The sequence below is a fragment of the Coregonus clupeaformis genome, chromosome 17 (genome assembly GCF_020615455.1).
Source record: "Coregonus clupeaformis isolate EN_2021a chromosome 17, ASM2061545v1, whole genome shotgun sequence".
NCBI classification, from domain to species: domain Eukaryota; kingdom Metazoa; phylum Chordata; class Actinopteri; order Salmoniformes; family Salmonidae; genus Coregonus; species Coregonus clupeaformis.
The window spans coordinates 26,680,345-26,704,715 of NC_059208.1; the positions used below are offsets into that span (position 1 = coordinate 26,680,345).

At 47.4% G+C, this 24,371-nt stretch overlaps 1 protein-coding gene across 1 annotated transcript; it reads left to right on the top strand.

Moving 5' to 3' along the window:
- Positions 1–313: 313 nt before the first annotated feature.
- Positions 314–24,126, top strand: LOC121556069 (IgGFc-binding protein-like). Its single transcript, XM_045225979.1, is given in 47 exon segments — positions 314–1,493; positions 1,710–2,050; positions 2,169–2,549; positions 2,551–2,743; positions 2,836–3,440; positions 3,602–3,883; positions 3,885–4,173; positions 4,328–4,926; positions 5,018–5,339; positions 5,371–5,562; positions 5,736–5,932; positions 6,179–6,317; positions 6,467–6,792; positions 6,912–7,341; positions 7,643–8,181; positions 8,344–8,896; positions 9,068–9,648; positions 9,758–10,049; positions 10,474–10,670; positions 10,917–11,033; positions 11,204–11,530; positions 11,649–11,758; positions 11,802–12,223; positions 12,382–12,920; positions 13,083–13,150; positions 13,233–13,654; positions 13,855–14,296; positions 14,500–14,547; positions 14,701–15,044; positions 15,218–15,414; positions 15,661–15,799; positions 15,949–16,274; positions 16,394–16,967; positions 17,060–17,244; positions 17,246–17,437; positions 17,439–17,666; positions 17,829–18,006; positions 18,092–18,400; positions 18,555–19,153; positions 19,245–19,788; positions 19,962–20,158; positions 20,404–20,542; positions 20,692–21,020; positions 21,141–21,714; positions 21,859–22,460; positions 22,589–23,150; positions 23,378–24,126. Coding segments are annotated over 47 exon segments (16,779 nt in total). The 3' UTR covers positions 23,806–24,126.
- Positions 24,127–24,371: the final 245 nt, after the last annotated feature.

A 24,371-nucleotide genomic window follows, 5' to 3' on the forward strand; every position in this document is an offset into this window, starting at 1 on the left:
CGATGCAGGGGAAGCGACATGTGTATTGTTATGTACACATCATTTACATTTGTATACGATCATGTCATTCAAGCAAAAACAAATGATTTTGTGCTTTACTAAATTGACACTTGACAGTCAGTGAATTCAACAAGAGCAGTTGGAGCAAGATAATTGTACTGTATTTAAGCTATAGTATACCTTTCATTATAAAACTGATACTCAAATGGTTGCGAAAAGAATGCAGGTGCTCATCTGTAAAATGTTCTTTCTTCCTTTATGTTTAGTGGTCAAAGGATCATGCCCAGTGGGGCGGGAGTTCATTACTGCCTTTATGCCTAACTATTTGCTGAGCTACCATGATGATCAGAGTCTTCAACTGGCCATAACCACACAGGATTATCCAGCTGTTGTTCAAATTCAGGTCAATGCAATCGGCTTCTCCACCTCGGTGAAAATAGAGAAACAGAACACCAAATGGATTGCCATACCTGGTAATGCTGAAATTGGGGGTCCAGGAGCTTCCACCAAAACAGTGCAGGTCACCTCCAACTCTGACATCTCAGTGGTGGCCTTCAACTACAAGTTCTCGACCGGAGACAGTAGTGTGGTCTTCCCAACTGACCAGCTGGGTACTGACTATGTGGTCTTCACCCCCAAGGAGGGTCCAAGCAACATGCACAAGCTTGTGTCTATTGTCAACGGCAAAGAGCCCAACAAGATCACGATCATCCCTTTCTCCAACATGGATCTCAGTGGTATGGATTCCTGGAAGCAAAGACAGGCTGTGATTTTTACCATGGACCCATACCAGGTCTACCTCTACCAAAGCTACACCACTTTCACTGGGACCAGGGTCAAAGCCAAGCACACTGTAGCGGTCCTGGGGGGACACGAGTGCGTCGCAGATGGAGGCCGCTGCAATCACGTATATGAACAACTGCTACCAGTACAGAGCCTTTCCACCAATTACCTGGTTCCTTCCATGCACATGACACATTCAACAGACTTTGTCAACATTGTAGCCTCAGAGGACAACACTCTAGTAAAGATCTTTGAGGGAAAGGTATCCACTACTAAGGAGTTGAATGCGGGGCAGGCGTATGTGGTTTCTGTCCAACCCAAATATCCACTGATCATCAAAAGTGATAAAAAGGTAATGGTGATGTACTTCAGCAACAACAAGCCCTACGATCCGTTCCTCACCAACATCCTCCCAACGTCTGATCTGGCCAACGAGTGGTCAGTGGACACACAGAGCAAGTTCGAGAGCACATTGGTCATCGTCTCCGAGGGGGAAGGGATCAACACCGTTAAAGTCTGTGAGAAAAATAAATGTGTGAAATCTCTCCAATGGACATCATTCATCTCAGACCCTAAGTACATGTGGGTTAATGCTCCATTGGGAGAGCAGCAACAGCATTTCTCCATCAAAGGTGACTCCCTCATGGCTGTTTACGTTTATGGTGGCATGTCAAGAGACGGCTACGCTACAACAGGAGTATGTTACAAAGGTACGCTGTTTAATTGACACATCCACTTAACTGGCCTATCAACTGCCCCTCGACACTCACCCTGTTGAAGGGGACAACTCTTAGACAACACAATGCAATGCAACACATCGCAATGCAATGCAACACAATAAAACAAAACAAAACGCAACACAACACAACAAATGCACTGGATGAAAACTAGTGTTCATCTTGAATGTTGCTTCTGTACTCCCTCAGGCACTGCACCACCCACTCCACCACCAGATCCTTGTGAGAACGTCAAATGCAGAGAAAAGGAAGAATGTACAAAGGGGGTTTGTGTCCACATCTCCAAAGCAACGTGCAGGGCTGTGGGCGACCCCCACTACCTCACCTTTGATGGGGAGCGGTTTGACTTCCAGGGCACCTGCTCTTACGTCATGGCTACTGTTGTTAAATCTGAACCTGGCCTCATCCCGTTCACTGTCCTGACCAAGAACAACCACAGAGGGAACAAGAGGGTGTCTTTCGTAAGGAAAGTCTCAGTCACGGTCTATGGGCTGACTGTTGTGATCAGCACGCATAAAGGGAAGGTTGAGGTAAGTAACAAAAGACCAGAGGGAAATTATCAGGATTGGGGTCGGTTCCATGGTAAATTTGGTCAATTCACCAGGTGAACTGAGTGGTTTTTCCATATGCTAATTGATCTTTTCTTAGGTGAATGGTGAGAACGTCTACCTGCCTGTGACCCTAGCCGGGGGAAACCTAACGGTGGTGCAGAGTGGCAGCTATGCTGTTCTGAAGACAAACTTTGGCCTGAAGGTTATGTACGACTGGAACATGAAGTTCTACATCACTGCCCCCAGCAGCTATTTCCGCACCCTGGGTGGGCTCTGTGGGAACTACAACGGGGATCGCAACGACGAGTTCACTAACCCCAAAGGTAACAAGGAACCCACAGTGGTGAAGTTTGCCCAGAGCTGGAGAACTGAAGACGGCGACTTGTTCTGTCATGATGACTGCCTAGGGGAATGTCCTAGCTGCACTCCAGCTCTCCAACAGAAATACAAAGGAGAGAAGTTATGTGGTCTCTTGGCCAAAAAAAGATGGCCCATTCGCCAGCTGCCACAAGGTCCTGGACCCAGGCATGTTCATGGACAACTGTGTCTATGACATCTGCATCAATAAAGGCATCTACCAGTTCCTCTGTGAGAACATGAAAAGCTACGATGACGCCTGTTTGGCAGAGGGGGTCAAAATTAGCCCTGAGTGGAGGACAATCGCTGGATGCCGTGAGTTTTCCTCTCTCCAAACATTTCATCAAGATTTTTAGATTGCACTTTTCACTATTATTTCAATATATTTTCTCATTTCACATTTGCAGCACTGGAATGTCCGTCAAACAGCTACTATGAGGCGTGTGGCACAGCTTGCCCTGCCTCTTGTTCAGATCTAGATGCCGAAGCAAAGTGCAAGGAACCCTGTGTGGAGACCTGTCAATGCAAGAAGGGCTTTGTCCTTAGCGGAGACAAATGCGTCTCCAAGGAGAGCTGTGGCTGCTCTTATGAAGGACGATACTACCCGTCTGGAATGAAGTTCTGGGAAGATGACAAATGCACAAAGCAGTGTGAATGCAATCCGGGAACAGCCAAGGTAGAATGCAAAGCAACAGCATGTAAGAAATCAGAGATGTGTGGCCTGCGTGGTGGTAAGAGAGATTGCTACCCAACATCTTATGCCACTTGCCAAGGTTCAGGCGACCCCCACTACCGCACGTTTGATGGCAAGAAGTTCGACTTCCAGGGAACGTGTACTTACGTTCTCTCCAAATTGGTCAGCAAAGACGACATATCTCTGGCACCTTTTGAGGTGCTTGTAAAGAATCAGAATAGGGGAAGGAACACAGCAGTGTCTTACACAAAGACAGTCACCATTACTGTCTTCAAAAACGTCATCACCATGAGTAGGGACAACCCTGGCAAAGTATTGGTAAGCTACCTTAAAAAAAATCCATTCCAAATGAATGACATAATTGCGTTCTGAGTTTATTTAGTAAATTTGCGCTCATGATTATACTACTTACTGTAAGAAGAAATATCAGGACAGTATCGTCCTTCATGTATCATTAACGTTTCTTTCTCTCTTCCCAGGTCAACAACCAGTATGTGAACTTGCCATTTGATGTAGAAGATGGCCTACTGTCCATCTTCCGCAGTGGGTATTTCGGGGTGGTGAAGACCAACTTTGGCCTGACACTGAAGTTCAACTGGAACAGCCACGTCTCCCTAACCCTCCCCAGCTCCTACTCAGACCTCATCGGAGGGCTCTGCGGAAACTGGAATGGCCAACGGAACGACGACCTCCTCAAACCAGACAAGAGACCTGCCAACACCCCAACATTATTCGGGGACAGCTGGAAAGTGGGGGAACGACCCTGGCTGCTCCAGCGACTGTGACGGCAAGAAGTGCCCCACCTGTGACCACAGCCTGATGCTGGATTACCAAACAGGGAAGTACTGCGGCAGGATCACAGACAAGAACGGTCCGTTCAAGCACTGCCACGCCAAGGTGGACCCCACAGAGTATTATGAGGACTGTGTGTTTGATATGTGTCTGTACCGTGGCCATGCCTCTGCCCTCTGTAACGCCCTCAGCACCTACACCACTGCCTGCCAGGATGCCCCTGCCAAGGTGGAACAGTGGAGGTCGGACAGCTTCTGTCGTAAGTAGTGCACAGACACACCTCATCAAATGTGAATTTCAAAACCACTACTGTAAAAGTTATGATCATTACAATAAGTCAGAAGTGGTTTGTCTAGCTAGCAGCTCCTGGTTCCAACATTAAATTCTATCATGTTTGGCCTAATGTGTTGTAGCATCTTCCTGCAAGGCCAACAGCCACTATGAGGTGTGTGCCTCAAGCTGCCCCCAGACCTGCAGCGGCCTCGATGAGCCTGAAAGCTGTGCGAACTCCCTGTGCACCGAGGGCTGTGTGTGTGACGACGGCTTCATACTGAGTGATAGCGAGTGTGTGCCGCTGGCTGATTGTGGTTGCGTTCACCAAGGCCAATACTACCAGATGGGCCAGGTGTTCTTCCCCAACGGCCAGTGTAAAGAGCGCTGTGTGTGTAACAAGGATGGAGACGTGGAGTGTAATGTGAAGTTTGCCTGTGGTCCCAATGAGAAGTGCCAGGTCCAAGACGGGGTGCAGGCCTGTGTACCCATGAGCACGGGCACCTGCCATGTGAGCGGGGCGAGGAGATTCCACTCATTCGATGGCAGCTGCTTCAGCCTACACGGGGACTGTGTGTACAAAATGTTGGAGGTTGTGGAGAAATACGGTTCGATGGCTCCATTTGTTGTGTCAGTGCAGCAGTTGACCAAGATGGATGATGCAATGGTCACCAGGAGGGTTGAAATACAGGCCTACAAATACAAGATATCTATGTCTCCCAGAGTGATATGGGAAATAACGGTAGTTTTCTGTCTTGATCTATTCATTTCAGTATTAAAAAGCAACACTTGATTAGAAAAACTGATGTTTTCAATCTTTTCTTCTTTCACAGGTGGATGACGTTGCTGCAAATCTCCCACTGTCACTCGGAGATGGAAAGGTCAGGGCCTACCAGAATGGCATTAACATCGTCTTGGTAACAGACTTTGGCTTGATGGTGACCTACGACACTGTTGCTGGCGCCATCATACAGCTTCCATCCACTTACAAAGGTGTAACCGGTGGTCTCTGTGGCAACTATAATGACAAGAAGGAAGATGACTTCCTGCTGCCCAGTGGGCTGCAGGAGCCGTCTGTGGAGAAGTTTGCAGCGGGGTGGTTGGTGGTTCTGGAAGGGGTCAAATGTCAGACAGGATGTGACGGGGGCTTGAAGTGTCCTCCCTCCACTGGACCCCCCGGCGGCTTGTAGCATCATAAAGTCAACCAAGGGTCCATTTGCCCAATGCCATGCTGTTGTGCCACCACAAGTGCACTTTGAGGAGTGCGTGAAGGAGGGAGAGGGTGGGGATGCCCTGTGCCGCCACTTACAGACGTATGTGACTTTCTGTCAGGCATCCGGTGGCATTGTCAGCAGTTGGAGATCTGACCAGTTTTGTCGTGAGTGAATTTTGATATTGAAAGTTAATTTACCTTATCCTAGTTTATCTTAGTGTGCAATATTTTTCTGACCTAATGCTCTGCTGAAAAACAATTGAAGCTGAAATTGATCATTGAAGTTTATTATGTTTTTTGATAACATGCATCTCCTCCCATTTCCATCTGTCCTCTAGCTCTGACGTGTCCAGCTAACAGTCACTATGAGTTGTGTGCCGACACCTGTTCTTCCACCTGTGACTCTCTCAGTGAGTCTCCCAAATGCCCACTATGCCAGGAGGGCTGCCAGTGTGACGACGGCTTTGTGTTTGATGGTGGCAAGTGTGTCCTACTGGAGAACTGTGGCTGTGTGGTTGATGGACACTATTACATGGTGATTACTTTTTTGTGTGTATTGACAAATAAATTGCCATTTCATATCCCAAAAAGGAAATGGTATCCTAAAGCGATTAATACAGTTATAGGCCTATATCTGTTTTACGCTAAATGCAAATATAAAGTGCAAGTAATATAATAAATCACCATCCTTGGTAAATATTTATTGTTTACAATCATCCTATGGTTACCACCATAGTATAAACACTCAATTATATAATTTCCATGTTTTGCTGGTTTTCAGTCTGGCCAGTCTGTGATGCTGGGCAACTGTTCTGAGACCTGCAGCTGTGCTTCAGGAGTGTTCACCTGCAAGAACTCACAGTGCAAAGAGGGCCAGAAATGTGGGTTGAAGAATGGAGTCATGGGCTGCTACAGCACAGGTAAAAAAAAACATGAATAATAATAAAACCAAACAGATATGGCTTTGTGCTAGTACATTTTGATGTGGAATTATGGACTTTGTTGATGTTCTTATTTTGATATTACTATGAGCAAGATATGTTAACATCTCTAATACACATTTTGTCAGACCCCTGTGAGGACACTGAGTGCCGTGAGAAGGAAAACTGTGTGGTGAAGAACAGTAAGGCTGTATGTGTGGCCCAGTCTAAGGCCACCTGCAGGGCTGTGGGCGACCCCCACTACCTCACCTTTGATGGGGAGCGGTTTGACTTCCAGGGCACCTGCTCTTACGTCATGGCCACGGTTGTTAAATCTGAACCTGGCCTCATCCCGTTCACTGTCCTGACCAAGAACAACCACAGAGGGAACAAGAGGGTGTCTTTCGTAAGGAAAGTCTCAGTCACGGTCTATGGGCTGACTGTTGTGATCAGCACGCATAAAGGGAAGGTTGAGGTAAGTAAAAAAAAAAACAGAGGGAAATTATCAGGATTGTGGTCGGTTCCATGGTAGATTTGGTCAATTCACCAGGAGAACTGAGTGGTTTTTCCATATGCTCATTGATCTTTTCTTAGGTGAATGGTGAGAACGTCTACCTGCCTGTGACCCTAGCCGGGGGAAACCTAACGGTGGTGCAGAGTGGCAGCTATGCTGTTCTGAAGACAAACTTTGGCCTGAAGGTTATGTACGACTGGAACATGAAGTTCTACATCACTGCCCCCAGCAGCTATTTCCGCACCCTGGGTGGGCTCTGTGGGAACTACAACGGGGATCGCAACGACGAGTTCACTAACCCCAAAGGTAACAAGGAACCCACAGTGGTGAAGTTTGCCCAGAGCTGGAGAACTGAAGACGGCGACTTGTTCTGTCATGATGACTGCCTAGGGGAATGTCCTAGCTGCACTCCAGCTCTCCAACAGAAATACAAAGGAGAGAAGTTATGTGGTCTCTTGGCCAAAAAGATGGCCCATTCGCCAGCTGCCACAAGGTCCTGGACCCAGGCATGTTCATGGACAACTGTGTCTATGACATCTGCATCAATAAAGGCATCTACCAGTTCCTCTGTGAGAACATGAAAAGCTACGATGACGCCTGTTTGGCAGAGGGGGTCAAAATTAGCCCTGAGTGGAGGACAATCGCTGGATGCCGTGAGTTTTCCTCTCTCCAAACATTTCATCAAGATTTTTAGATTGCACTTTTCACTATTATTTCAATATATTTTCTCATTTCACATTTGCAGCACTGGAATGTCCGTCGAACAGCCACTATGAGGCGTGTGGCACAGCTTGCCCTGCCTCTTGTTCAGATCTAGATGCCGAAGCAAAGTGCAAGGAACCCTGTGTGGAGACCTGTCAATGCAAGAAGGGCTTTGTCCTCAGCGGAGACAAATGCGTCTCCAAGGAGAGCTGTGGCTGCTCTTATGAAGGACGATACTACCCGTCTGGAATGAAGTTCTGGGAAGATGACAAATGCACAAAGCAGTGTGAATGCAATCCGGGAACAGCCAAGGTAGAATGCAAAGCAACAGCATGTAAGAAATCAGAGATGTGTGGCCTGCGTGGTGGTAAGAGAGATTGCTACCCAACATCTTATGCCACTTGCCAAGGTTCAGGCGACCCCCACTACCGCACGTTTGATGGCAAGAAGTTCGACTTCCAGGGAACGTGTACTTACGTTCTCTCCAAATTGGTCAGCAAAGACGACATATCTCTGGCACCTTTTGAGGTGCTTGTAAAGAATCAGAATAGGGGAAGGAACACGGCAGTGTCTTACACAAAGACAGTCACCATCACTGTCTTCAAAAATGTCATCACCATGAGTAGGGACAACCCTGGCAAAGTATTGGTAAGCTACCTTAAAATGTTTTCCATTCCAAATGAATGACATAATTGCGTTCTGAGTTTATTTAGTAAATTTGCGCTCATGATTATACTACTTACTGTAAGAAGAAATATCAGGACAGTATCGTCCTTCATGTATCATTAACGTTTCTTTCTCTCTTCCCAGGTCAACAACCAGTATGTGAACTTGCCATTTGATGTAGAAGATGGCCTACTGTCCATCTTCCGCAGTGGGTATTTCGGGGTGGTGAAGACCAACTTTGGCCTGACACTGAAGTTCAACTGGAACAGCCACGTCTCCCTAACCCTCCCCAGCTCCTACTCAGACCTCATCGGAGGGCTCTGCGGAAACTGGAATGGCCAACGGAACGACGACCTCCTCAAACCAGACAAGAGACCTGCCAACACCCCAACATTATTCGGGGACAGCTGGAAAGTGGGGAACGACCCTGGCTGCTCCAGCGACTGTGACGGCAAGAAGTGCCCCACCTGTGACCACAGCCTGATGCTGGATTACCAAACAGGGAAGTACTGCGGCAGGATCACAGACAAGAACGGTCCGTTCAAGCACTGCCACGCCAAGGTGGACCCCACAGAGTATTATGAGGACTGTGTGTTTGACATGTGTCTGTACCGTGGCCATGCCTCTGCCCTCTGTAACGCCCTCAGCACCTACACCACTGCCTGCCAGGATGCCCTGCCAAGGTGGAACAGTGGAGGTCGGACAGCTTCTGTCGTAAGTAGTGCACAGACACACCTCATCAAATGTGAATTTCAAAACCACTACTGTAAAAGTTATGATCATTACAATAAGTCAGAAGTGGTTTGTCTAGCTAGCAGCTCCTGGTTCCAACATTAAATTCTATCATGTTTGGCCTAATGTGTTGTAGCATCTTCCTGCAAGGCCAACAGCCACTATGAGGTGTGTGCCTCAAGCTGCCCCCAGACCTGCAGCGGCCTCGATGAGCCTGAAAGCTGTGCAAACTCCCTGTGCACCGAGGGCTGTGTGTGTGACGACGGCTTCATACTGAGTGATAGCGAGTGTGTGCCGCTGGCTGAATGTGGTTGCGTTCACCAAGGCCAATACTACCAGATGGGCCAGGTGTTCTTCCCCAACGGCCAGTGTAAAGAGCGCTGTGTGTGTAACAAGGATGGAGACGTGGAGTGTAATGTGAAGTTTGCCTGTGGTCCCAATGAGAAGTGCCAGGTCCAAGACGGGGTGCAGGCCTGTGTACCCATGAGCACGGGCACCTGCCATGTGAGCGGGGCGAGGAGATTCCACTCATTCGATGGCAGCTGCTTCAGCCTACACGGGGACTGTGTGTACAAAATGTTGGAGGTTGTGGAGAAATACGGTTCGATGGCTCCATTTGTTGTGTCAGTGCAGCAGTTGACCAAGATGGATGATGCAATGGTCACCAGGAGGGTTGAAATACAGGCCTACAAATACAAGATATCTATGTCTCCCAGAGTGATATGGGAAATAACGGTAGTTTTCTGTCTTGATCTATTCATTTCAGTATTAAAAAGCAACACTTGATTAGAAAAACTGATGTTTTCAATCTTTTCTTCTTTCACAGGTGGATGACGTTGCTGCAAATCTCCCACTGTCACTCGGAGATGGAAAGGTCAGGGCCTACCAGAATGGCATTAACATCGTCTTGGTAACAGACTTTGGCTTGATGGTGACCTACGACACTGTTGCTGGCGCCATCATACAGCTTCCATCCACTTACAAAGGTGTAACCGGTGGTCTCTGTGGCAACTATAATGACAAGAAGGAAGATGACTTCCTGCTGCCCAGTGGGCTGCAGGAGCCGTCTGTGGAGAAGTTTGCAGCGGGGTGGTTGGTGGTTCTGGAATGGGTCAAATGTCAGACAGGATGTGACGGGGGCTTGAAGTGTCCTCCCTCCACTGGACCCCGGCGGCTTGTAGCATCATAAAGTCAACCAAGGGTCCATTTGCTCAATGCCATGCTGTTGTGCCACCACAAGTGCACTTTGAGGAGTGCGTGAAGGAGGGAGAGGGTGGGGATGCCCTGTGCCGCCACTTACAGACGTATGTGACTTTCTGTCAGGCATCCGGTGGCATTGTCAGCAGCTGGAGATCTGACCAGTTTTGTCGTGAGTGAATTTTGATATTGAAAGTTAATTTACCTTATCCTAGTTTATCTTAGGGTGCAATATTTTTCTGACCTAATGCTCTGCTGAAAAACAATTGAAGCTGAAGCTGATCATTGAAGTTTATTATGTTTTTTGATAACATGCATCTCCTCCCATTTCCATCTGTCCTCTAGCTCTGACGTGTCCAGCTAACAGTCACTATGAGTTGTGTGCCGACACCTGTTCTTCCACCTGTGACTCTCTCAGTGAGTCTCCCAAATGCCCACTATGCCAGGAGGGCTGCCAGTGTGACGACGGCTTTGTGTTTGATGGTGGCAAGTGTGTCCTACTGGAGAACTGTGGCTGTGTGGTTGATGGACACTATTACATGGTGATTACTTTTTTGTGTGTATTGACAAATAAATTGCCATTTCATATCCCAAAAAGGAAATGGTATCCTAAAGCGATTAATACAGTTATAGGCCTATATCTGTTTTACGCTAAATGCAAATATAAAGTGCAAGTAATATAATAAATCACCATCCTTGGTAAATATTTATTGTTTACAATCATCCTATGGTTACCACCATAGTATAAACACTCAATTATATAATTTCCATGTTTTGCTGGTTTTCAGTCTGGCCAGTCTGTGATGCTGGGCAACTGTTCTGAGACCTGCAGCTGTGCTTCAGGAGTGTTCACCTGCAAGAACTCACAGTGCAAAGAGGGCCAGAAATGTGGGTTGAAGAATGGAGTCATGGGCTGCTACAGCACAGGTAAAAAAAACATGAATAATAATAAAACCAAACAGATATGGCTTTGTGTTAGTACATTTTGATGTGGAATTATGGACTTTGTTGATGTTCTTATTTTGATATTACTATGAGCAAGATATGTTAACATCTCTAATACACATTTTGTCAGACCCCTGTGAGGACACTGAGTGCCGTGGAGAAGGAAAACTGTGTGGTGAAGAACAGTAAGGCTGTATGTGTGGCCCAGTCTAAGGCCACCTGCAGGGCTGTGGGCGACCCCCACTACCTCACCTTTGATGGGGAGCGGTTTGACTTCCAGGGCACCTGCTCTTACGTCATGGCCACGGTTGTTAAATCTGAACCTGGCCTCATCCCGTTCACTGTCCTGACCAAGAACAACCACAGAGGGAACAAGAGGGTGTCTTTCGTAAGGAAAGTCTCAGTCACGGTCTATGGGCTGACTGTTGTGATCAGCACGCATAAAGGGAAGGTTGAGGTAAGTAACAAAAGACCAGAGGGAAATTATCAGGATTGGGGTCGGTTCCATGGTAAATTTGGTCAATTCACCAGGTGAACTGAGTGGTTTTTCCATACGCTAATTGATCTTTTCTTAGGTGAATGGTGAGAACGTCTACCTGCCTGTGACCCTAGCCGGGGGAAACCTAACGGTGGTGCAGAGTGGCAGCTATGCTGTTCTGAAGACAAACTTTGGCCTGAAGGTTATGTACGACTGGAACATGAAGTTCTACATCACTGCCCCCCAGCAGCTATTTCCGCACCCTGGGTGGGCTCTGTGGGAACTACAACGGGGATCGCAACGACGAGTTCACTAACCCCAAAGGTAACAAGGAACCCACAGTGGTGAAGTTTGCCCAGAGCTGGAGAACTGAAGACGGCGACTTGTTCTGTCATGATGACTGCCTAGGGGAATGTCCTAGCTGCACTCCAGCTCTCCAACAGAAATACAAAGGAGAGAAGTTATGTGGTCTCTTGGCCAAAAAAGATGGCCCATTCGCCAGCTGCCACAAGGTCCTGGACCCAGGCATGTTCATGGACAACTGTGTCTATGACATCTGCATCAATAAAGGCATCTACCAGTTCCTCTGTGAGAACATGAAAAGCTACGATGACGCCTGTTTGGCAGAGGGGGTCAAAATTAGCCCTGAGTGGAGGACAATCGCTGGATGCCGTGAGTTTTCCTCTCTCCAAACATTTCATCAAGATTTTTAGATTGCACTTTTCACTATTATTTCAATATATTTTCTCATTTCACATTTGCAGCACTGGAATGTCCGTCAAACAGCTACTATGAGGCGTGTGGCACAGCTTGCCCTGCCTCTTGTTCAGATCTAGATGCCGAAGCAAAGTGCAAGGAACCCTGTGTGGAGACCTGTCAATGCAAGAAGGGCTTTGTCCTTAGCGGAGACAAATGCGTCTCCAAGGAGAGCTGTGGCTGCTCTTATGAAGGACGATACTACCCGTCTGGAATGAAGTTCTGGGAAGATGACAAATGCACAAAGCAGTGTGAATGCAATCCGGGAACAGCCAAGGTAGAATGCAAAGCAACAGCATGTAAGAAATCAGAGATGTGTGGCCTGCGTGGTGGTAAGAGAGATTGCTACCCAACATCTTATGCCACTTGCCAAGGTTCAGGCGACCCCCACTACCGCACGTTTGATGGCAAGAAGTTCGACTTCCAGGGAACGTGTACTTACGTTCTCTCCAAATTGGTCAGCAAAGACGACATATCTCTGGCACCTTTTGAGGTGCTTGTAAAGAATCAGAATAGGGGAAGGAACACAGCAGTGTCTTACACAAAGACAGTCACCATTACTGTCTTCAAAAACGTCATCACCATGAGTAGGGACAACCCTGGCAAAGTATTGGTAAGCTACCTTAAAAAAAATTCCATTCCAAATGAATGACATAATTGCGTTCTGAGTTTATTTAGTAAATTTGCACTCATGATTATACTACTTACTGTAAGAAGAAATATCAGGACAGTATCGTCCTTCATGTATCATTAACGTTTCTTTCTCTCTTCCCAGGTCAACAACCAGTATGTGAACTTGCCATTTGATGTAGAAGATGGCCTACTGTCCATCTTCCGCAGTGGGTATTTCGGGGTGGTGAAGACCAACTTTGGCCTGACACTGAAGTTCAACTGGAACAGCCACGTCTCCCCTAACCCTCCCCAGCTCCTACTCAGACCTCATCGGAGGGCTCTGCGGAAACTGGAATGGCCAACGGAACGACGACCTCCTCAAACCAGACAAGAGACCTGCCAACACCCCAACATTATTCGGGGACAGCTGGAAAGTGGGGAACGACCCTGGCTGCTCCAGCGACTGTGACGGCAAGAAGTGCCCCACCTGTGACCACAGCCTGATGCTGGATTACCAAACAGGGAAGTACTGCGGCAGGATCACAGACAAGAACGGTCCGTTCAAGCACTGCCACGCCAAGGTGGACCCCACAGAGTATTATGAGGACTGTGTGTTTGATATGTGTCTGTACCGTGGCCATGCCTCTGCCCTCTGTAACGCCCTCAGCACCTACACCACTGCCTGCCAGGATGCCCCTGCCAAGGTGGAACAGTGGAGGTCGGACAGCTTCTGTCGTAAGTAGTGCACAGACACACCTCATCAAATGTGAATTTCAAAACCACTACTGTAAAAGTTATGATCATTACAATAAGTCAGAAGTGGTTTGTCTAGCTAGCAGCTCCTGGTTCCAACATTAAATTCTATCATGTTTGGCCTAATGTGTTGTAGCATCTTCCTGCAAGGCCAACAGCCACTATGAGGTGTGTGCCTCAAGCTGCCCCCCAGACCTGCAGCGGCCTCGATGAGCCTGAAAGCTGTGCGAACTCCCTGTGCACCGAGGGCTGTGTGTGTGACGACGGCTTCATACTGAGTGATAGCGAGTGTGTGCCGCTGGCTGATTGTGGTTGCGTTCACCAAGGCCAATACTACCAGATGGGCCAGGTGTTCTTCCCCAACGGCCAGTGTAAAGAGCGCTGTGTGTGTAACAAGGATGGAGACGTGGAGTGTAATGTGAAGTTTGCCTGTGGTCCCAATGAGAAGTGCCAGGTCCAAGACGGGGTGCAGGCCTGTGTACCCATGAGCACGGGCACCTGCCATGTGAGCGGGGCGAGGAGATTCCACTCATTCGATGGCAGCTGCTTCAGCCTACACGGGGACTGTGTGTACAAAATGTTGGAGGTTGTGGAGAAATACGGTTCGATGGCTCCATTTGTTGTGTCAGTGCAGCAGTTGACCAAGATGGATGATGCAATGGTCACCAGGAGGGTTGAAATACAGGCCTACAAATACAAGATATCTATGTCTCCCAGAGTGATATGGGAAATAACGGTAGTTTTCTGTCTTGATCTATTCATTTCAGTATTAAAAAGCAACACTTGATTAGAAAAACTGATGTTTTCAATCTTTTCTTCTTTCACAGGTGGATGACGTTGCTGCAAATCTCCCACTGTCACTCGGAGATGGAAAGGTCAGGGCCTACCAGAATGGCATTAACATCATCTTGGTAACAGACTTTGGCTTGATGGTGACCTACGACACTGTTGCTGGCGCCATCATACAGCTTCCATCCACTTACAAAGGTGTAACCGGTGGTCTCTGTGGCAACTATAATGACAAGAAGGAAGATGACTTCCTGCTGCCCAGTGGGCTGCAGGAGCCGTCTGTGGAGAAGTTTGCAGCGGGGGTGGTTGGTGGTTCTGGAAGGGGTCAAATGTCAGACAGGATGTGACGGGGGCTTGAAGTGTCCTCCCTCCACTGGACCCCCGGCGGCTTGTAGCATCATAAAGTCAACCAAGGGTCCATTTGCCCAATGCCATGCTGTTGTGCCACCACAAGTGCACTTTGAGGAGTGCGTGAAGGAGGGAGAGGGTGGGGATGCCCTGTGCCGCCACTTACAGACGTATGTGACTTTCTGTCAGGCATCCGGTGGCATTGTCAGCAGTTGGAGATCTGACCAGTTTTGTCGTGAGTGAATTTTGATATTGAAAGTTAATTTACCTTATCCTAGTTTATCTTAGTGTGCAATATTTGTATCACCTAATGCTCTGCTGAAAAACAATTGAAGCTGAAGCTGATCATTGAAGTTTATTATGTTTTTTGATAACATGCATCTCCTCCCATTTCCATCTGTCCTCTAGCTCTGACGTGTCCAGCTAACAGTCACTATGAGTTGTGTGCCGACACCTGTTCTTCCACCTGTGACTCTCTCAGTGAGTCTCCCAAATGCCCACTATGCCAGGAGGGCTGCCAGTGTGACGACGGCTTTGTGTTTGATGGTGGCAAGTGTGTCCTACTGGAGAACTGTGGCTGTGTGGTTGATGGACACTATTACATGGTGATTACTTTTTTGTGTGTATTGACAAATAAATTGCCATTTCATATCCCAAAAATGAAATGGTATCCTAAAGCGATTAATACAGTTATAGGTCTATATCTGTTTTACGCTAAATGCAAATATAAAGTGCAAGTAATATAATAAATCACTATCCTTGGTAAATATTTATTGTTTACAATCATCCTATGGTTACCACCATAGTATAAACACTCAATTATATAATTTCCATGTTTTGCTGGTTTTCAGTCTGGCCAGTCTGTGATGCTGGGCAACTGTTCTGAGACCTGCAGCTGTGCTTCAGGAGTGTTCACCTGCAAGAACTCACAGTGCAAAGAGGGCCAGAAATGTGGGTTGAAGAATGGTGTAATGGGCTGCTACAGCACAGGTAAAAAGAAACATGAATAATAATAAAACCAAACAGATATGGCTTTGTGTTAGTACATTTTGATGTGGAATTATGGACTTTGTTGATGTTCTTATTTTGATATTACTATGAGCAAGATATGTTAACATCTCTAATACACATTTTGTCAGACCCCTGTGAGGACACTGAGTGCCGTGAGAAGGAAAACTGTGTGGTGAAGAACAGTAAGGCTGTATGTGTGGCCCAGTCTAAGGCCACCTGCAGGGCTGTGGGCGACCCCCACTACCTCACCTTTGATGGGGAGCGGTTTGACTTCCAGGGCACCTGCTCTTACGTCATGGCCACGGTTGTTAAATCTGAACCTGGCCTCATCCCGTTCACTGTCCTGACCAAGAACAACCACAGAGGGAACAAGAGGGTGTCTTTCGTAAGGAAAGTCTCAGTCACGGTCTATGGGCTGACTGTTGTGATCAGCACGCATAAAGGGAAGGTTGAGGTAAGTAAAAAAAAAAACAGAGGGAAATTATCAGGATTGGGGTCGGTTCCATGGTAGATTTGGTCAATTCACCAGGAGAACTGAGTGGTTTTTTCATATGCTCATTGATCTTTTCTTAGGTGAATGGTGAGAACGTCTACCTGCCTGTGACCCTAGCCGGGGGAAACCTAACGGTGGTGCAGAGTGGCAGCTATGCTGTTCTGAAGACAAACTTTGGCCTGAAGGTTATGTACGACTGGAACATGAAGTTCTACATCACTGCCCCCAGCAGCTATTTCCGCACCCTGGGTGGGCTCTGTGGGAACTACAACGGGGATCGCAACGACGAGTTCACTAACCCCAAAGGTAACAAGGAACCCACAGTGGTGAAGTTTGCCCAGAGCTGGAGAACTGAAGACGGCGACTTGTTCTGTCATGATGACTGCCTAGGGGAATGTCCTAGCTGCACTCCAGCTCTCCAACAGAAATACAAAGGAGAGAAGTTATGTGGTCTCTTGGCCAAAAAAGATGGCCCATTCGCCAGCTGCCACAAGGTCCTGGACCCAGGCATGTTCATGGACAACTGTGTCTATGACATCTGCATCAATAAAGGCATCTACCAGTTCCTCTGTGAGAACATGAAAAGCTACGATGACGCCTGTTTGGCAGAGGGGGTCAAAATTAGCCCTGAGTGGAGGACAATCGCTGGATGCCGTGAGTTTTCCTCTCTCCAAACATTTCATCAAGATTTTTAGATTGCACTTTTCACTATTATTTCAATATATTTTCTCATTTCACATTTGCAGCACTGGAATGTCCGTCAAACAGCTACTATGAGGCGTGTGGCACAGCTTGCCCTGCCTCTTGTTCAGATCTAGATGCCGAAGCAAAGTGCAAGGAACCCTGTGTGGAGACCTGTCAATGCAAGAAGGGCTTTGTCCTTAGCGGAGACAAATGCGTCTCCAAGGAGAGCTGTGGCTGCTCTTATGAAGGGACGATACTACCCGTCTGGAATGAAGTTCTGGGAAGATGACAAATGCACAAAGCAGTGTGAATGCAATCCGGGAACAGCCAAGGTAGAATGCAAAGCAACAGCATGTAAGAAATCAGAGATGTGTGGCCTGCGTGGTGGTAAGAGAGATTGCTACCCAACATCTTATGCCACTTGCCAAGGTTCAGGCGACCCCCCACTACCGCACGTTTGATGGCAAGAAGTTCGACTTCCAGGGAACGTGTACTTACGTTCTCTCCAAATTGGTCAGCAAAGACGACATATCTCTGGCACCTTTTGAGGTGCTTGTAAAGAATCAGAATAGGGGAAGGAACACGGCAGTGTCTTACACAAAGACAGTCACCATCACTGTCTTCAAAAATGTCATCACCATGAGTAGGGACAACCCTGGCAAAGTATTGGTAAGCTACCTTAAAATGTTTTCCATTCCAAATGAATGACATAATTGCGTTCTGAGTTTATTTAGTAAATTTGCGCTCATGATTATACTACTTACTGTAAGAAGAAATATCAGGACAGTATCGTCCTTCATGTATCATTAACGTTTCTTTCTCTCTTCCCAGGTCAACAACCAGTATGTGAACTTGCCATTTGATGTAGAAGATGGCCTACTGTCCATCTTCCGCAGTGGGTATTTCGGGGTGGTGAAGACCAACTTTGGCCTGACACTGAAGTTCAACTGGAACAGCCACGTCTCCCTAACCCTCCCCAGCTCCTACTCAGACCTCACCGGAGGGCTCTGCGGAAACTGGAATGGCCAACGGAACGACGACCTCCTCAAACCAGACAAGAGACCTGCCAACACCCCAACATTATTCGGGGACAGCTGGAAAGTGGGGGAACGACCCTGGCTGCTCCAGCGACTGTGACGGCAAGAAGTGCCCCACCTGTGACCACAGCCTGATGCTGGATTACCAAACAGGGAAGTACTGCGGCAGGATCACAGACAAGAACGGTCCGTTCAAGCACTGCCACGCCAAGGTGGACCCCACAGAGTATTATGAGGACTGTGTGTTTGATATGTGTCTGTACCGTGGCCATGCCTCTGCCCTCTGTAACGCCCTCAGCACCTACACCACTGCCTGCCAGGATGCCCCTGCCAAGGTGGAACAGTGGAGGTCGGACAGCTTCTGTCGTAAGTAGTGCACAGACACACCTCATCAAATGTGAATTTCAAAACCACTACTGTAAAAGTTATGATCATTACAATAAGTCAGAAGGGGTTTGTCTAGCTAGCAGCTCCTGGTTCCAATATTAAATTCTATCATGTTTGGCCTAATGTGTTGTAGCATCTTCCTGCAAGGCCAACAGCCACTATGAGGTGTGTGCCTCAAGCTGCCCCCAGACCTGCAGCGGCCTCGATGAGCCTGAAAGCTGTGCGAACTCCCTGTGCACCGAGGGCTGTGTGTGTGACGACGGCTTCATACTGAGTGATAGCGAGTGTGTGCCGCTGGCTGAATGTGGTTGCGTTCACCAAGGCCAATACTACCAGATGGGCCAGGTGTTCTTCCCCAACGGCCAGTGTAAAGAGCGCTGTGTGTGTAACAAGGATGGAGACGTGGAGTGTAATGTGAAGTTTGCCTGTGGTCCCAATGAGAAGTGCCAGGTCCAAGACGGGGTGCAGGCCTGTGTACCCATGAGCACGGGCACCTGCCATGTGAGCGGGGCGAGGAGATTCCACTCATTCGATGGCAGCTGCTTCAGCCTACACGGGGACTGTGTGTACAAAATGTTGGAGGTTGTGGAGAAATACGGTTCGATGGCTCCATTTGTTGTGTCAGTGCAGCAGTTGACCAAGATGGATGATGCAATGGTCACCAGGAGGGTTGAAATACAGGCCTACAAATACAAGATATCTATGTCTCCCAGAGTGATATGGGAAATAACGGTAGTTTTCTGTCTTGATCTATTCATTTCAGTATTAAAAAGCAACACTTGATTAGAAAAACTGATGTTTTCAATCTTTTCTTCTTTCACAGGTGGATGACGTTGCTGCAAATCTCCCACTGTCACTCGGAGATGGAAAGGTCAGGGCCTACCAGAATGGCATTAACATCGTCTTGGTAACAGACTTTGGCTTGATGGTGACCTACGACACTGTTGCTGGCGCCATCATACAGCTTCCATCCACTTACAAAGGTGTAACCGGTGGTCTCTGTGGCAACTATAATGACAAGAAGGAAGATGACTTCCTGCTGCCCAGTGGGCTGCAGGAGCCGTCTGTGGAGAAGTTTGCAGCGGGGTGGTTGGTAGTTCTGGAAGGGGTCAAATGTCAGACAGGATGTGACGGTGGCTTGAAGTGTCCTCCCTCCACTGGACCCCCGGCGGCTTGTAGCATCATAAAGTCAACCAAGGGTCCATTTGCTCAATGCCATGCTGTTGTGCCACCACAAGTGCACTTTGAGGAGTGCGTGAAGGAGGGAGAGGGTGGGGATGCCCTGTGCCGCCACTTACAGACGTATGTGACTTTCTGTCAGGCATCCGGTGGCATTGTCAGCAGCTGGAGATCTGACCAGTTTTGTCGTGAGTGAATTTTGATATTGAAAGTTAATTTACCTTATCCTAGTTTATCTTAGGGTGCAATATTTTTCTGACCTAATGCTCTGCTGAAAAACAATTGAAGCTGAAGCTGATCATTGAAGTTTATTATGTTTTTTGATAACATGCATCTCCTCCCATTTCCATCTGTCCTCTAGCTCTGACGTGTCCAGCTAACAGTCACTATGAGTTGTGTGCCGACACCTGTTCTTCCACCTGTGACTCTCTCAGTGAGTCTCCCAAATGCCCACTATGCCAGGAGGGCTGCCAGTGTGACGACGGCTTTGTGTTTGATGGTGGCAAGTGTGTCCTACTGGAGAACTGTGGCTGTGTGGTTGATGGACACTATTACATGGTGATTACTTTTTGTGTGTATTGACAAATAAATTGCCATTTCATATCCCAAAAAGGAAATGGTATCCTAAAGCGATTAATACAGTTATAGGCCTATATCTGTTTTACGCTAAATGCAAATATAAAGTGCAAGTAATATAATAAATCACTATCCTTGGTAAATATTTATTGTTTACAATCATCCTATGGTTACCACCATAGTATAAACACTCAATTATATAATTTCCATGTTTTGCTGGTTTTCAGTCTGGCCAGTCTGTGATGCTGGCCAACTGTTCTGGGACCTGCAGCTGTGCTTCAGGAGTGTTCACCTGCAAGAACTCACAGTGCAAAGAGGGCCAGAAATGTGGGTTGAAGAATGGAGTGTTGGGCTGCTACAGCACAGGTAAAAAAAAACATGAATAATAATAAAACCAAACAGTTATGGCTTTATGTTAGTACCTTTTGATGTGGAATTATGGACTTTGTTGATGTTCTTATTTTGATATTAATATGAGCAAGATATTTTAACATCTCTAATACACATTTTGTCAGACCCCTGTGAGGACACTGAGTGCCGTGAGAAGGAGAACTGTGTGGTGGAGAACAATAAGGCGGTATGTGTGGCCCAGTCTAAGGCCTACTGCTGGTTGTTCGGTGACCCTCACTACACCACGTTCGATGGCCAGCCCTTCTCCTTCATGGGTACCTGCTCCTACATTCTGGTGAACACGACGGGCAAAGACCCCTCCCTGCCTCAGTTCAGCATCCAGACCAAGAACGAGCTGCGCTTCAACTCTAAAGGCTCCTTCTTCAAGTCAGCCAACATAGACCTGAGTGGTCACAGGATCACCATTCTCAGTGGCCAAAGAGGGACAGTGGAGGTGGGTGGCTTTCAGTTATACTTGATACAGATTTTCCATTTTGAAGTTGAATGTAAGAATCCTCCATGCTCTCCATCTGCTTTAAGTCCTCTTTAAATCCTCTTCTCTCTCTTGTCTCAGATTGATGGCATTAGGTCTGACCTCCCTGTGAGTTTGGAGTCTGGCAGCGTCAGAATCACAGAGTCTGGTATCCAAGGGACCATCCAGACAGATGTTGGCCTCAAGATCACTTTTGACTGGAACATCCTCTTCGTGGTGACCATCAGCAGCAGTTACTACGACAACCTCGGTGGCATCTGTGGCAACTACAATGGTAACAAAGCAGATGACTTCACCACTCCCACAGGCGTGCTTTCGACCAATACCACGGCGTGGGTGGCGTCCTGGAGTGTTGCCGACGGTGACCCTTTCTGCTGGCACGTCTGTAACGGCAACTGCCCCACGTGCTCAGATACAGACCGGGCACTTTACACTGGACCAAAGTACTGTGGTTTGATGACACACGGAAGGGGCCCTTTTGACCAGTGTCATAAGAAAGTGCCGGTGAAGGAGTTTGCCTCAGACTGCCTCTATGATGTGTGTCTGAATGAGGGGCGACAGGAAGTGTTATGTGAGGCCCTGGCTAACTACGTGGCCAAATGTCAGCAGGCTGGGGCCATTGTCTCACCACTGTGGAGAAAGGCCACCAACTGCCGTAAGTACTCAGCTATAACAAAACATCACATTTAGGAACTCAGACATCCTTAAATGTGCATAATGACACGATAGAACCATTTGTGCATTTGCAAAATGTATTAGGCCTACATTTGTGATGTTGTTTTTTTCTCAACTCGAACAGCCCTGGCTTGCCCGTACCACAGCCACTATGAGCTATGTGGCACTGCCTGCCCTGCTACCTGTGCCAATCCCAATGTCTCCGAGATCTGTTCCAAAGTCTGTGTGAAGGGCTGCCAGTGTGACAAGGGTTACGTGCTCAGCGATGAACACTGTGTCGTCAAGGAGACAGGGTGTGGCTGTACACACAATGACCACTACTACCTGCCTGAAGAAACCTTCTGGGAGGGCAACACGTGTCAGAGTAAGTGTGTGTGCGACGGAGCCACACAGAAGGTGGTGTGTATACCCAGAAAGTGCAAGGCTAGTGAGCACTGTGCAGTGGTCAACGGGGTTCAGGACTGCTACCCCCTCAGCTTCAAGACCTGCTCAGCACAGGGGGACCCCCACTTCCGCACCTTTGATGGGAAGCGCTTCGACTTCCAGGGAAACTGTATCTACAAGCTGGCGGGGGTCTGCTCCAAAGAGCCCGATCTGGAGAGCTTTGAGGTGACTCTGGAAAACAACAACAGGGGCAGCACCAGAGTCTCCTACGCCAAGGTGGTGACTGTTGTTGTGTTGGGAAGTAGTTACACTATCACAGGCGACTATCACGGCAAAGTCCTGGTGAGTAATACAGGTCCTGTACTAACTGTTGTTATTATTTATTTTGTATAATATACTGTTTTGAAAAAAAATCACTCTTGTGGAATAGTATCCATTCCACTCTCTATTTTCACTGGACTGTATTTTAGGTGAACGATGTCCTGACGTCTCTACCGTACTACTCCAACAACACTGAGGTTCAGATCTACAGAAACAGCCGTTTTGCTGTGCTGGAGACTCATTTCGGTCTCAAGGTCTCCTTCGACTGGTCCAGCGAGGTGAGGGTGAAGGTCCCGAGCACCTACCACAACGCCATCTGTGGTCTCTGTGGCAACCTCAATGACAACCCTGACGACGACCTGCTTCTGCCCGATGGGAAAAAGCCCATGAGTCCCAAGGAGTTTGGAAACAGTTACTGGGTAGCTGACGTACCGGGCTGCTCCCATGAGTGCAAAGATTGTGCAGTTGTAGACATCCCCCTTATAAAGCCCAAATATGTCAGCGCCTGTGATGTCATTGTGGACAAGAGTGGTCCCCTCAGAGACTGCATTGGTAGAGTGGACTCTGTTGAGTACAAAGAAGACTGCATCTATGACATGATCCTCAACAGCGGCCTACTGACGGCAGCCTGTGACATCATCACCAACTATGTGGAAGAGTGTCAGGAGAAGGGAGGGAAAATCGAGGCCTGGAGGAGTAAAGACTTCTGCCGTAAGTCCTCTGGTTTTCTATCATTAGCCTTCAGGTTTATGATGAGTCGTAATTCATCAGTTCTTTAAAAGAGGAATCTGACAGTGTGTTGGTTTCTTCTTTTATCTCTCAGGAATCTGACAGTAAAATAAGACTGCAAATTCGAACCCTACATTTTAAATGAAATCCTGAAACTCGAAAATTGTGATTAATTCCATTGACCTCTCTTTCTCCCTGTGTGTTTTCAGACCTCCCTTGTCCAGAGAACAGTGTCTACAGCCTCTCGGCCCCGGGGTGCCCGGCCACATGTTACTCCATGACCTCCGCCCCAGGATGCACCACTCCTCCAGGGGAGGGCTGTCAGTGCAAACCTGGTTTCCTGCTGAGCGAAGACAAGTGTGTCCACGTGAAGGACTGCGGCTGTCACCACGAGGGTCGCTACTTTGTGTCCGGCGAGGTCTTCTATGAGGAGGAGAACTGCCACCACCGCTGCAGCTGTAGCTCCGGCGAGATGGCCTGTGAAGTGGCGCCCTGTGGTCCAAAGACCACGTGTGCGGTGGTGAAGGGGGTCAGGGGTTGTTACATTATCAGTAGCAAAGATTCAAACAACCAGTCATGGATTCAAAAACTCCTTAACAAATATGGAAAACCTGTACATATCAAGTTTGGAGGCTAGAGCATTTTAATTTTCAAATAAACTCTCATGGCTCTAAAATATCCTTTAAAAACGTCCCTTTCATGTCCAGGCTGTAGGTATTTCAACGTAAAATCGTAAAAGTACCTTAAAATTACCTTCTGTATGTGATAACATATTCTGAACTATATAATGTTGTGAGGGATTATGAGTATTTATGCATGGAATTGTTATTGAACTCTGTATTCATTATAATCCAGATATAATCCCAGAATTGTGTATCACTACAACTCAGATTATCTCTGTATGTGTGTATCTCTGTCTATCCTTTACAACTTTGAAAAGCCTAATAATAAATATATAGCAGCAAAATAAGTCTGTGTCATCTCTTTATCCAACATTCAGTAGTAATGGTGGAATTACTATAGTTTTGGTTTAATCAGATAACTCAAAACCTCTCAAGTAATTAATTCAAACAAAACTGTTGAGTATATTAATCTTGAAGTATATGCCATACCATATTATATACTGCCTCTGCCCACTGGGCACAGATGTCAGTTCAACGTCTAGTTTTGAATGAAATACTTGAGAGGTATTGAATTGTCAAC